The 15,233-nt window shown below is 43.1% G+C and overlaps 1 protein-coding gene across 3 annotated transcripts in view; it reads right to left on the reverse strand.

Moving 5' to 3' along the window:
- LOC103179103 (ladinin-1) overlaps positions 1–12,436 on the reverse strand; it is a 31,808-nt gene extending 19,372 nt beyond the window's left edge. For all 3 annotated transcript variants that reach the window (XM_007894197.2, XM_007894198.2, XM_007894196.2), the window contains exons 1-3: positions 12,191–12,436; positions 5,155–5,286; positions 1,342–1,633 (exon numbers count right to left, since the gene is read on the reverse strand). In XM_007894197.2, coding sequence (XP_007892388.2) covers positions 1,342–1,633; positions 5,155–5,286; positions 12,191–12,228 — 462 coding nt within the window. In that variant the 5' untranslated portion in view covers positions 12,229–12,436. The remainder of the gene's footprint in view (positions 1–1,341; positions 1,634–5,154; positions 5,287–12,190) is intronic.
- Between the last annotated feature and the right edge of the window lie 2,797 nt (positions 12,437–15,233).

A 15,233-nucleotide genomic window follows, 5' to 3' on the forward strand; every position in this document is an offset into this window, starting at 1 on the left:
GTTAACCATGCTGTGCATTCGCATGTATTCCTTTGACAATTTCTATTTATAATAAAAACGATAATCCTTGTATTTGATAAGAGAATTCTTTCAAGTCGAGACGACATCTGAGTACCATTTACATTTTTATAGCACCTTTCACAACAGGAAGCTGCCTCAAATGTGCTGCTTTCCAAAGGGTTTAACAGGATTTACTGTAAAATGCAGTGACTGTGCATTTTTGTAGGCGAACACAACAGCCAATTTACGCAAACCAGTCCTACAAACAGCTATGAAGTGAAGTTTTTTTTATCTGGAAGGATTGCTGGCCAGGTCACAGGGAGAAACTTCCTTCTCTTTTCGAATAGTGCCGTGTAATTTATATTCCTACGTGTGCCTCTGTACATCCTGTGAATTCCTATGTGTATGCAATCGTGTACATATCTTCACGGTGGAGTTCTGTAGCTCAGTGGTTAGAGCACTCGGCTCGCGAGCGAGAGACCTGGGTTCAATTCCTGGCAGGGCGAAATGTGGAGCAAGTTTCCTTACTCCACGCGCCTATGTTTACCGAGCAGTAAGTAGGAACCCGGTTGTTAGTCGATTGGCCGATCGCTTTTCTGGGGATAATAATCCTTCAAGAAAAAAACAATAATAATTTGGTCACTCAATCCACAACTGTTTGTGGGACACTGCTGTGCGTAATTGGCTGCCGAGTTTCACTCACAAATATATAGTCAATTCACTTTACAGTATATTCTATGAAGCGCTTTTGAGACGTCCAGAAGACGTGAAAAGCGCGATATCAAATGTAAGGATTATTATCATTCTCAACATTATTCCGGTATTAATCTTGAAAGGAAGGTCAGAACCTGCAGAGTTCACGCTGCAAAATGGGTCTTGGTACCATTTACAGCTAACTTCACCGCAACATACTACCCAGCTATTATCTATCATTTTCGAGATGTATTCAGCCTGACTTCCAGTTGAAAGAAACAAACTGAAATCTTATCTTTTAAAAATTGGTGTGATTTTGGTTTGACCTGGCCGCGTTTAAATCTCTCAGAGACATTACCTGCCGAGAAGGTACTGTTTATAAGCAAGTTGTTGCTGTTTACATTATCCCTTACATCTCAGTATCTCATTTCGGATTGGCACTGCCACAGAGGTCTTCTAACAAAAGAGAATACAAAACTCACAAAACAAGCTTTAGAGATCTCAAGATCAAGGTGTTCCGTTAACACTGATTCACTTCAACCCAATTTGCATTTATGTATTGCGACTTTCTTGTTCGGAGAACGTCTCAAAGCGTATCACAGTGTGGACACCTCTAAGGGGATTCACAGTGCAGGGGACGTGGCTTACCTTCAATGTTCTCCTATCGGTTTCCTCGCTGTCTTCTGAACTTGTCCTGCGTGTTTCAGGGAGAACTTCTTTCCTCTCGGGCTCCCTGCTCTCCTCTGTGCACTCCTTCTTCCCTGTCCTGTCCTCCTCACACATTTCCACAGGGGACTTTGCACTTTTCAAGCTCTCCAAAGTCTCCTGCTGGTACCTCCTCTTGTCCTCTTGTCTCTTCCTCAGCATTTCAGTAAACTCAATGGTATCACCTTCCGAATGTGCAAACACTGAAGATTTGTCTTGCTCGTCAGCCTCGGTTCTTGATTGCAGGCGGGGAATAATTATTTGAGAAACATTTCACTGAGCTAAAATATTTATGATGTGCTGCAGCATACATTGCGAATCTGCCCCACTGGACCTGACTGTAATTCATCATGAAACTTTAGCAGTCATTTCCTGCCCCCATACTACCTTGTAATGAACCCCCTGCACAAATGCTCATTCTTTAGCACATTCTGGGAGAGCCAGGCAATAAAAATCACCTGCCTGGTAAAGCTATAGTACTCGGCTCGTTTTAACGGGCCGGTGGGAATAATTTACTTGTGCTGTAAGTTCTGCAAATGATATGAAAAAAAACTTAAAATTTATATTAACAAATGGCATATTTGAGGAACTTCTTTACCCAGAGTGTGGTGAGAATGTGGAACTCATTGCCAGAAGCATTGATTGAAGCAGAAGGGGTCAATGCATTTAAGAGCAAGCTCAATGCATGCCTGAGAGAGAAGGGAATTGCTGTTTAAAGCCTTCTGAGGCATAAACCTGTTGAACTAAGTCACGTTGTGACTTCGAAATCACATATTCTAGCCTGACACTCCAGTGCAGTGCTGGGGGGAGCACTAGATTGTCAGAGGTGTCGCCCTTCGGATGAAACATTAAACCGAAATCCCATCTGTTCAGGTGGTTGTTAAAGATTGCATGGCACTATCTGAAAGACAAAGGGAGTTTCTCCAGGTGTCCTGGTTGACAATCCCACAATTAAAATGAGTCATTCATTTCATGTCTGTTTGAGAGACACATTCGAGCAATGAATGGAGTAGTCACGCTTTACCGTGAATCCTGTGAAGTGCTTTGAGACATCCTCTCGACATGAAAGGCGCTATATCAAATGCAAGATTTATCATTTTTATTGTTAGCGGTTTGTTATTAAAAGGGGGAAATTAAGATTTGTATTTTCACTGCAACCTCGAGAGGTGAATTCAGGAAGTCGGCTGCTATCAAATCGATGCTCTTAAACTAAGGTTTGCACTGTCTTTTACAGTTGATTCAATGCACTGAATCAACGCTTGGGAAGAAATTCCACCTGGGCCCAGATTAACTCTCTTTATATATTCAGAGTGTTCAGAACTCAGCAGACTTTTAAACACAACTGAATTTTGAAGCTCTTCTTTTCCTTAAGTTACTTTAAGAAACTACATAAACCCAACTGCAAATCTATTAATACTAATAATAATATTATACAATAATCCTTTCATTTGATATAGTGCCATATCAGGGAATCAAGACTTTCAAAGAGTTTCACGGGATATAGTTAAAATGGATTGACTGCATTTTGTGGGTGAAACATGAAGTCTGGCAGCCAATGTGTACACAGTGAACAGCCACGGAGTGGAAGATGAATGCAACAATTTGCCAAATTCTGGACACTCTGAAATGTTACATAAAGTGGAGTCCTGTAGCTCAGTGGTTAGAGCACTCGCCTCGCAAGTGAGAGAACCGGGTTCAATTCCTGGCAGGTGAAATGTTGGGCAATTTCCTTACTCTGTTTACCGAGCAGTAAGTAGGAACCCGGTTGTTAGTCGATTGGCGGATCGCTTTTCTGGGGGTAATAACTCCGTAAAAAAAAATTGATCACTTTAATCCACGACTGCTCATGGGACGCTGCTGTGCGCAATTGGCTGCCGCGTTTCGCCCACAAAATATACGGCCAATTCATATTACAGCCTATTCTGTGAAGCGCTTTGAGACGTATCGAAGACATGATAAGGCGCTAAATCAAATGCAAGGATTATTATTATAAACAGAGCAAATCTCTACCTAGGTGGAATTTCTCCCCAGCTCTGCATGGAATACTCATGAGGGCTGGTTCGAGATTACATTACATGTCAGCAGCTCAGCAAACACGTGAAGCTGAGCCAAGTTTTGACTTTCCATTGAGCTGAAGGAGGAAATTAGTACTTTAGGGCCTGATTTAGCCTTGGTTTAGAGAGGAAGGTCTCACACGCCAATACACTCCACTGTGAAAATTATTAACTTGGTGCAGGTACAGCAGCACCAGCAAATAATCCACTTAGTTTCCATGACATTCAATCGCAACTCAGATTTTTTTAATATATAAAGGATGCATCACTTAGAGACTTTCTAAACTCTATGTTTAATGATCAGAATTTTTACATAATAATAATAAAACAATAATAAATTATTATAATTTTTACATTAGGTACAGTGGCTTTGACGTCGGGAGGACATCCCAAAGCGCCTCTCAGGGATGTATGTAAAATGTAGTTACTGGGTGTTTTGTGGGCACACGTGACAGCCCAATTACACACAGAAATGCCCCACAAAACAACCATTAAGTAAATGAGCAATTTTATTTGGGGATTGTTGGCCAAGACGCCTGGAGGAACTCCCTTTTCTTTTTGAACAGTGCCACGGGATCTTTAATGTCCTCATGAACAGGCAGACGGGGCCTTTGGATTTAACGTCTCATCCATTGGACGGCACCTGTGACAATCCAACATGGGGCTTGAACCCCCAACAACAACAAATTACATTTGTACAGCGCCTTTCACATCAGGAGGACGTCCCAAAGCGTTGGACAGTCAGGGATCCGCACCCGAGCTGGTGGTTGGGATCAGGACCTTCTGAAGCGAGAGTGCTACCAACTGAGCCAGGCTGACACACGTGTTTGAAATACTTTGTGAAATATTAATAAACTATAATGTACAAAGTTTTATCAGAATATAAAATAGATTTGTTGGAAGAAAGTCCATCTGGTTCTATCTACATTTAATCTCCTGGTGGGGCAATTCAGAGCATCTTGTCTTTAATTTTGAAGCTGATTTTGTTTTCGTAAGGAATTTTATTCTTTCTTTTCTTTTGTCGAATCCTGGCACGCTCTGAAGTGCTACAGTAATAGAATAAAGCTGGACACAGGTGGAATTACACCCAAACAATTGATTAAATATTATACAATCATAATAATTATAATATTCCTTGCATTCGATATAGCGTAAGGATTAATAGGAGCTGAGTGGAAGGAAACTCGGCCTCCAATGACTGGTCTGTCCCTCTTTTGATGAACCAGGCTAGCTGATCATCAATAATGTCTTAAAGTAGTGCAGAACTGCCCGGTTCAGGAACCAGCCCACCAGTGGATTAACTGGATTCCAGTAACCCACTGCCTGCCATGTTATCTTGCAGCTAACTCAGACCTGAAGAGACCCACATATTCCCCTCCCACCCCCCCACCTCCGAGGACAGTTATCAAACAGAGAAGAAATGTACAGCCAGCTATTCCAATTCCTCTTCCCCACAGTCATAGGCACGTGCACTGTGGTGATTTATAGCTCCGTTACTTTACTGAGTGAAAAACAATCAATCAGATTATTTCCAGAGGTGAATGGGGGCTACATTTTTCCAATGATTTCTCAACACGTTCTTTGTGCTAATCAAGACAAGAAAAGCGGTTGAGAAAAAGAGCAAATGTATATGCTTCCCACTTCACCTCCTCCACCATCCCCACCCCCCCACCCCCGCCCCGGTTAGTTACAGTATCTGTACCTTATCACAGATGTATTTTCGTTCTCCTCAGAAATACTGTCACAGTGTGTGACTGAGCTGCTCATTCTGTCGCGGCGACGGCGAGCTTTCTCAAACTCCTCATCATCCTCCATCGATCTCTGACGGGCCAGACTGTGAGAAACAAAACACACACAGGACAGTTCCGTGTCAGCAGGATCTTCTTATCATCAAAGTTTGTATTGGGCGGATCACTGGGTTAGAGGTTCTCTGTATCACCTCTGAGATACAGGTTCGCGCACAACCCACAACAGCGGGACTGAAGTCAACTCTCATTAAATCCTGTGAAGCGCATATCCTCAAGATATGAAAGGCGCTATATCAAACACGAGGATTATTATTCAATCCACGACTGTTTGTGGGATACTGCTGCGTGCAATTGGCTGCCGCGTTTCGCCCACAAAATGTACAGTCAATTCACTTTACAGTGGACCAGACTGACATAAATCTTATTTAAATATATGTTCTCGTGCCTCCAAACACAAATAAAGGGCTTGGCTAACACTTCCCTCGAAAATATTGGCTCATTGGTAAGAATTAGATTAGAATCTGCTTTCATCTCCGCTGTGGAAATTAGGCTGAATTTTATAATGCTTCTTAATTGATTGAATGTGATAATTAACATCTCAATGGGTAAAATTCTACCTGGGTCTAGACGTCGCATTTCAGAACATACAGAAATTAGCGATTTCTTAAATACAGCCTTATTTTTGAAGCCGGTTTTGTGTAAGTTCGTTAAGAAAAGCAGGTGTCAAAACTTAAGACTGAAATCATGAATGTGCTAGATTCTGGCAGTCGATCAGGTCCCCTTTAAATCATCTCATTTCTAGAGAGAAAAGCTCTAACATATCTAATCTTTCTTGACAGATGTACTCAATAGATAAGAGCTCAGGGACACTACCCTGCATGAAGAGCTATATAAATGCCTGTTGTTCTTGTTGTTGTTGTACCTATTCACCACCTCCTAACTTTACGCTGCGCACNTTTTAACATTATATTTTTAATTTTCATGGAATCCTATAGTGGGTAAACCCAGCTGACAACAATAGTATATGCCACTCATTCAAGGTAAGTTACAGTAAATGACCTGTGCAATGGAAGCATTGTGGCCTGACTGCTGAAATGTAACATCGAGTCGTATGTTTGTGAGAGATTTCATGCATGATCTGACGCGATAAAATCTAAAAGTCAGCCTGCTGCTCTAATCGTTCCACTAAAAAAATTAAAATAAAATATAGAATTCTGGCAAGTTTCTCTGCTGCTTGTCCATCTAGGACCACCCTACCAGTTAGGGCTTTGGCTTGCAGGGTTAACAACAGCTGAGTGGGAAGAATTCCTGCCCTCAGTGACTGGTCTACCGGCAAACTGGGCTGGTTGGTCTGTCAACACGCCCTGGAGTACTGCAGACCCACCTGGCTCAGGAAATGGACAACTGAGATCTCCACAGAGCTTGGACTCATTTCGTAAAATATATAATAATAATAATAATGCCTACATTTGATATCGTGCCATATCAGGTCATCAATCCACGACTGCTTATGGGACACTGCTGTGCGCAATTGGCTATCGCATTTCACCCACAAAATATACGGTCACTCACTTTACAGTATATCCTGTGAAGCGTTTGAGATGTCTCGAAGACCTGATAAGGAGCTATATCAAATGCAAGGATTCTTCTTATCATTATTATATCATGTCATCAAAAGGTCTCAAAGTGCTTCGCAGGATTCATGCACGACATTATTTTGCTATTTTGTGCTGAGAGAGCTCTGTATTGTTGGAGGTACCATCCTTCGGCTAAGTTATTAAACCAAGGTCCTGTCTGCTATTCAGGTGGAAGTTAAAGATGCCATGGCACTATCTAAAAAGAGAAGGAAGTCTTACCAGTATCCTGGCCAATAAGCCCTCAAATAAAATTGTTCGCACACTTCATGGCTGTTTGAGGGACATTGTTGTAAGCAAATTGGCTGCTACATTCACCAACATAATACACAGATGCTGCACCTTACAAAAAATGTTGTGATGCACTTTGGGACGTAATCCTCAGGCCGCTGAAACTCTTGTTCAAGCTTTCATCACCTCCGGGCTCGACTATGCGAATGCCCTGCTTGTTGGCCTTCCCAACTCCTCCCTCCACAGGCTGCAGATAATCCAGAACTCTGCAGCTCGTGTCCTCTCCCGCACCAAACTCTGTGACCCCATCTCCCCCATTCTCGCCCGACTCCATTGGCTCTCTATCCTTCAGAGGATCCAGTTCAAAATCCTGGTCTTCACCTACGAAGCACTCAATGGTCTCGCCCCACCCTATCTCTGTGACCTCCTAAGCCCCTAAGAATCTGTCCGCTCACTCCGTTCAGCCGGCTCTGGCCTGCTCCACGTCCCCCGACCCACCCGCCCCACCATTGGCAGGAGAGCTTTCAGCCACTCTGCCCCCAACCTTTGGAACTCCATCCCCCAATCACTCGGCTTCACCCCTTCCTTAGCCTCCTTCAAGTCCTTCCTCAAAACCCTCTTCTTCGACTATGCCATCGGCCACCCCCCTTCCTCTCTCCTCTCCCTCTCGACCCCAGCTCGGGTCTGAATTGCTGTACACTGTCCAGCGCCTTGGGACGTCCTCCCGACGTGAAATCTTGTTGTTGTTGTAATCCAGATAACAAATGGAAGAACATTTAAGGATTATCATGATAATGTATGCGAACACCGATCAATGAGGCAGTTCCAGGGTGAACAGAAAGACAAAATAGACCAAGTACCAAGACCGGCATCACAACAACAACAACATTACATTTGTATAGCGCCCTTCACGTCAGGAAGATATTTCAGAAGCAAACTTCCTTCTCCTTTCAAACTGTGTCCCAGGGACATTAAGCAAGAAGGAGGAGAAAACTATAATTCTGACACACATGCTTCACAGTTTATCGAGCTGGTCAAAACACAATGCAATCTGTTATCATTTGCTTTCACCATCCCTTACTCTGCCCTTTCCATCCACCATCTCCTATCATACACTCTGTTTTTCCCATGACAAAAGAATTTGCATGTTTTGAGTTTATCACATGGAAATATCTCGAAAAGCTTCAAAGCTATTTGCTGTCAAGTGCAAATTCTATATTTGTAAGAAAATTGTGGTCAAATTCTCCCAGCAACTTCCCCCAAGTCAGGAGCTGAACAGCAAATTCGTCCAGATCTCTGCTGGACCAGACACAGGGCAAACTTCCTTCTCCTTTGAGATCTTAAACATTGACCTGAAAAGGCAGACCTTCTCTGTCAGCCTGTTCAAGTGAATGTTGAAAGTCCCACACTACTCGAAAAGAGATTCTCCCGGTGTCCTGGCCAACAATCCCTGAATAAAATTGGTCATTCACCTCATCGCTGTTTTCTGGGACATTGTTGTGCGAAAAAACAGGCCGCTGTGTTTACTCCAAAATACACAGTCACTACACTTTACATTAAATCCTGTGAAGCACTTTGAGCTTCGTGGGAAAGCTTTATAGAACTTAATGGAAATAACCTTGGATTGATTAAGATGCTCTGTTTTATTGGTGATTTCCCAGCACACAGGGTGTGGTGCTCAACACCTTCTGAAAGGGGGCATTGAGATGTCCTCTGGATAGAAAAAGTGTCATATGAATTGTAAGTTGATGTTGTTAAAAGGCCACCATTACTGTACACTCAGTGGAGGGAAGGACTCACAAAAGGAAAATCCAGATAAACCTGTTACAAAATCTACTCAAGATCCAATGTGTGTTTGTGTAAGTATATGCATTATGTATAATAACAATAATCCTGCTGTGCCCAATTGCTGCAGTGCTTTGCCCACAAAATACACAGCCAATTCACTTTATAGTATGTTCTGTGAAGCGCTTTGAGACATCTCGAAGACGTGATAAGACACAATATCAAATGCAAGGATTATTATTATTAAAATGCAGTGACTGTGTATTGTGCAGATAAACACAAGACACCAGCTTCCTGTTGGTGGGGGAAGAGGGTGGGGGGGTGTTCAAACATGCTATGAATAGTAAGATTCATTAAAATGTAACACCGTAGGGGGAGGGGAGGTGGGGCAAAGGGGCAAATATTCCATCCTCTGCATGTCCAGATATATTCGATCAGTTAAATAACAATTGAACCTCTAAGTCGACCACACAGACTTTTTAGGAGATTATAGCATTTAAACACTTGACTGTGTGTATTCACCACTTGGCTGATATGTTCAAATTAAATATTATAACAGGTTGTTTGGCTCTTTATGGTATCAGCCAGTGTTGAAATAATGTGGAAGAGATTACAGGATCCTTGTCTGCAATTCAGCACTCCCCAATTGCAGCATTTTCACTTTCATGCTTATTGTTGGGTGTGTCCCTGTTCATTTATTGGAATAAAGTAACTTGCAGTTTTGCATCATTGATCGAAAGACAAAACAAGTTTCCTTCTCTGAACAAGCAACAAACAAGTTGTCATTACATCGAATTTCATATAATCTAACCACTGAAACAGAGTATTCGGCTCATCTAGTCCATGCTGGTATTTATGTCTCTGTTCACATAGCAATAAGTAGGAACCCAGTTGTTAGTCGATCGGTATATTGCTTACCGTGGGTAATAATCCCTAAAAGATAAAATCCACGACTCTTTGTGGGACACTGCTGCGCGCAATTGGCTGCCAGTTTCGCCCACAAAATATACAGTCAATTCACTTTACAGCATATTCCATGAAGTGCTTTGAGATGTCTCATTGACATGATAAGGCACTTTACCAAATGCAAGGATTATTATTATTATAATTATAATGCTCCACATAAACCTACACCCCTCCTAATCCCCTCTCCTGTTATTCCCTCTGTCTCCTATATGCATGGAGTTTCCTCCTAAATGTACCAATGCTTTTTGATTTAACCACGACCTCTGACAGCGAGTTCCAAAATCTCACCATCCTTTGTAAAGAAGTTCCTCCTAAGATCTCTTTTAGATCCATTAGTCAGTTAGTTAGGGAAGCTGCCGGTGAATGGGATGAGAGCAGAATGCTTCAGTAGATGGAAAATGACTTCCGTCCATGTGGTAAAAGTCTATGATTCTATGATACAACGTTTCCTCATTTAATTGCCCAAATAAAAAATAATTGACTAAATAGGGAAAGCTGTTTTTCTTCCACTTCATGCCCCAACCGTATTTTTCTTACAAACTCTCTCGAAACACAGTACTGTGAGGACATAACGGTATAATGTTGTAGTTTTAAGGCTGGAGCATATTGTACAGGTTATCTCGTCAGCTTGATTAAATTGGTAGCACTCTTGCCTCTGGGTCAGGAGGATGTGGGTTCTAAGCCCCACACCAGGACTTTGAGCTCACAGTCTACTCTGACATACCAATACACCGTGGTGCCCTGCATAGTTGGAGGTGTCATCCGTCAGATGAGACAATAAACTAAGGTCCTATCTGCCTGATTAGCTGGATGAGCTCATGAATTCCCCCAGATAAAATTGGGACATTCATTTCAAAACTATCTGTGGACACTGAATGCAAGGATTTTTTGAATTATTATTATTGATGTGGGTACATTGGCTGCCTGGACTGTGAGCTCAAAGTCCTGAAACGAGGCTTCGATCCGCAAGTTTGTAACTCAGAGGTAAGAGCGCTATGTGAGCAAGGCTAATACCTTTCTGGCGAGAGACAAGTTTAAAACCCAGACACTCTTGGTCTCAGGTGTGATTTACTAACCAATCTCAGCTACGTCATTTGTGGGATGGGTGGGTGTGGGAGGAGAAACTGTCAAGTAGAGCGATGGTATAGGACGCAAGCACAGATCTTAACAGATCACCCAACATGCCACATTTATGGCCTCTATTTTGGCTGAACTCTCCTTCTCTCATATCAAAATCAGCTGTGCTTATACAGCACCTTTCACATAGGACAAACAGCTTAAACCGTTCCACAAGACGGGGAGTGGAGGGGAGGGGAAAATCACAAAGCAGGAAGGAAAGGGGGGCAATTTGAGGATGAATGACCAAACGTAGCAAGAAAAAGATACATCTTTAAGGGGAGAGAAGGCAAAAGAGATTTTGGAAAAAAACATTAGTTGCATAAAGCAGTGACTGGAGCCTTTCACGTTGGGACGTCCTCCCGAGATGAAAGATGCGATCCTAACGTAATTTGTTGTTGTCGAAAGTTTAGCCATCAATGGTGGTGGTTGGAATGAGCAGTAGTATACTGTAATTTACCTAACAGCAAAATATACAGTCAATTCACTTTACAGTATATTCTGTGAAGCGCTTTGAGACGTCTCAAAGATGTGATAAGGTGCTATATCAAATGCAAGGATTATTATTATTATTATAGACCAGAGAGAAGGAGCCAATACGGTTATGGACAGCATAATGGTGAGGCAAACAAATGCAGCAAAATGAAACTTTTTAGAAAAGACGAGAATAAATGAATACATCTATTCTATCATTCAATAACACAACACAACTGCCTGAGAGATGCATTACACAATACATGAGCGTTTACTTGGGGTGCAGGCAATTTTGAACTGAGCGCTCTATTAATTAAGTATTAATCCCATTATTTCATTTGTACGAAAGATGGAAGTAAAGTTGTGAGACTCACACACAGAGTCGCCATTGTGAACATTTGCCAACTAACCAGGTAGTCAGCAAGACTTTCAGGTAACTGATTAGCTCAAACAGCAAGTCAACAGGTACTTAAAACAGGAACATAGGCAAGTTCTTCCACTTTTGTTTGTGTTCCAGCATAAAACTATTTTCCTGTATTGTACACAGTCTGTCACCTTACACTCCTTTCTCTTGTGTTGGATTTTCTTAACAACAGAATGTTATGCGGTCGGTTATTCTTAAAACACAGTGTATGTTCTGCGCTCATTCCTTGACATGTACAGTATATCTCACTCCTATTCACCGTTTTCATTTCTTTTCCAGCGTACACCTCTGGCAGCAGTTCCACTGTATCATGCACGAACACAGAAAAGTCTTTAAATATTAAGATCAGGCACCACCTACCTGGAGAGAGCCCTCCAATTTCTCCCATTTAGTGACATTTTACTTCCAGGTGTTTCTGTTTCCTGATCTTGGGCCCCAGAAAGTGCAATGCTAGCTTTTGCCCTGTTCCATATAGTTTAGCAGCCGTGCATCTAATGTGTAAATAGGTATTCTCTGCTGTTTTACATGTGCTTTATCGTATTTAACCAGTAACTGAAATGCACCTTCAACCTACACTGTTGGCACTCCCCTTGTTGTACGATCACATGGCCTCTTATCTGTTCTTGGCTATACTGTAATTTACCTAATAGCAGAACCCTGTAAATCTACAAAGGTATTCTGAAGGCTGCTTGTCAGCTATAACTTTAAATCCAATGACACGCAGATTCCATGTCAATAACATCAACCGGTGCAGGCTCCTTGCCTCCCGAATGCCCTTTCGCTTTTTAAGAAAAAAAACATTGTTGAACAAAATAGAAGAGAAAATGACAGCTGCTCAAGCGCATCTTTTTTTTTTGGTTGGTCAGTCTCAGCCTCGGCGATTTGATCATCAATGTAACAATTCCCACTGTCTAAAACATCTGTCCAATGCCAGCTGTTTAACGCTAGGACCATTGGTACCATTGGATGTACCAGCTCATTCTACACCTCTGATTGTTGTGATCTATTTTCCCTCTTAGTAAAAATAATAAGAATCCTTGTACTTCATGTAGCGCCTTATCACACATTCAAGACGTCTCAAAGCACTTCACAGACTGTACTGTAAAGTGAATTAATTGTATATTCCTGGGTGAAATGCGGCAGCCAAATTGCGCACAGCAGTGTCCCAAACAGTCGCGGATTGAAGTGACCAATTTTTTTTTAAGGAATTAATACCCCCGGAAAAGCGATCCGCTAATCGACTAACAACCAAGTTCTAACTTACTGCTGGATGAACAGTGGTGTGTGGGGTAAGCAATCAAACCCAGGTCTCTCGCTTGCGAGGCGAGCGCTCTAACCACTGAGCTACAGGACATCACAATACCATTTAAAGCGCACGGCGTTATATTCTTAGAAGGAAGTTGCTAATCATTTTGTTTTCTGGAAAAAAGAAACGGCAAGAAGCATCTAGTTATGCCACTTATTTGGCTCCAAGGCATTACGGGCCAAGGATTGAGAGAAGGCTCGACAGTAGCCTCGGACATCTAAAGTGTGTTTAGAACACACCCAGGCCTGCGCACACTGGTATTTACATAGAACACATATACAAAAGAACTGTTGGAGCACAGAGCTGAATGGCTGCTCCCAGTTTTTGGTCCATGTTAAAAAAACAAGTGCTCATAAGCATACGGTACAAAATGGGATTGAGGCAGGTATGTTGCAAGCGACAGAGCGCATCAGTTGCATTGCGGCGAGGATTAGTTTTCTGCTGAAGAGATACATAATGTATCAGATGCCATACCGCAAGTAGGTGACCTCATGTTGGATTAACCCTTTGATTCCGTGCCTATGCTTGTGTTCTTTGAACTCCTTCACATCTGAAGCATTCCTGCCCTCTTTCTTAAAATTACCCTTCACGCCTTGGGATGGGAGACCGCTTGTCGCTCTGGGTTTAGTGTTTTTCTCTCCTGTGGGAAAATTTCCACGTGTAGGCAGCGTTGAATCCTGGGGAACGCCTCGAGATGTTTTCCTGACCTGAAAGGCGCTATATCAACTTCGAGGATTGCTCGTGTATTATAGAGCGCAAACACAAATCATATCCCTATACGAGAATCTTCCGATACAATTGAACATAAAACCACAATAACTTTTACTTGGTAATATTTCTCTCTCTACCCCTCCCTCCTCTGTGCTGACTGTGGTGATGATTATATACTGAGTCAATATATAATCATTTAATGGATCAATGAGCATCAGCAGTCTAGCCTGGGATCTAGCCCATGTGTGCAGACTTTAGGTGCTAAGGTAAGCACTGACTGCTGCTTATCCATTCAACCATGGAGTTTATCACAGATGAGCTGAATGCTGTCCTCACCAACACAGCTGATGCACACTGTCCAGCCGGGTGCAGAAACGACGAGCAGCGACGCTGTCTTTAGAATGTTTCCCCTTTCCAGCCGCAATAAACGAGGCTCTTTGATACTTCATCCAGACGCCGCCACTGTCTCACCCCTCAGGCTGTCAAAATCCTTATCCACGCATTCGTCACATCAAGGCTCAATTACGGAAACTCCCTCCTCATCGGCCTTCCCAACTCTTCCCTTCACAAGCTGCAGATCATCCCAAACTCTGCAGCTCGTGTACTCTCGCGCACCGGGCTCCGTGACCCCATCACTCCCACTCTCACCCGACTCCACTGGCTCCCCATCCCCCAGAAGATTGAATTCAAGATCCTCGTCCTCACTTTCAAGGCCACCCATGGCCTTGCCCCCTCCTACCTCTCTGACCTGCTGACTCCCTTCCAACCTGACCGCTCCCTCCATTCAGCGGGCTCCGGCCTGTTCCATGTCTCCCACCCAACCCGCCCTACCATCGGTGGCCGGCTTTCAGCCTCTCTGCCCCCACACTCTGGAATTCCATCCCACGATCCCTTCGCCTCACTTCCTCCCTTGCCTCCTTCAAGGCCGGTCTCAAGACCCTTCTCTTCGATCGTGCCTTTGGTCGTCCTCCCACCTCTCTGCCTTCCCTCACCCCTACACCATCCCTCCCTCACGTTCGGGTCCTGACCCCTGACTGTTCAGCGCTTTGGGACATCCTCCCGACGTAAAAGCCGCTCTATAAATGTAATTTTGTTGTTGTTATTGTTCATTCCTCGCTTTAGCTCTCCAACCCAGGGACAGGATCCAGGACCATTCCAGGCTGTGAGGTTCAGTATTATATCATACAATGCCTTCAACCAACTGAGGCATAAGAGAAACACAACACAATACTAAATTTCTTATGTTTCACGCCTTTTATGTTAGGAGGATGTCCCAAGGCGCAGGACAGTCAGGGGTTTGGACCCGAGCAGAGGGGGTTGGGATGATGGAGTGTGGAGGGCAAGGAGGGTAGGAGGGTGGCCAAATGTGTGGCCAAAGAGGAGGGT

This window comes from Callorhinchus milii, unplaced genomic scaffold, assembly GCF_018977255.1.
Source record: "Callorhinchus milii isolate IMCB2004 unplaced genomic scaffold, IMCB_Cmil_1.0 Scaffold19, whole genome shotgun sequence".
Lineage (NCBI taxonomy): Eukaryota > Metazoa > Chordata > Chondrichthyes > Chimaeriformes > Callorhinchidae > Callorhinchus > Callorhinchus milii.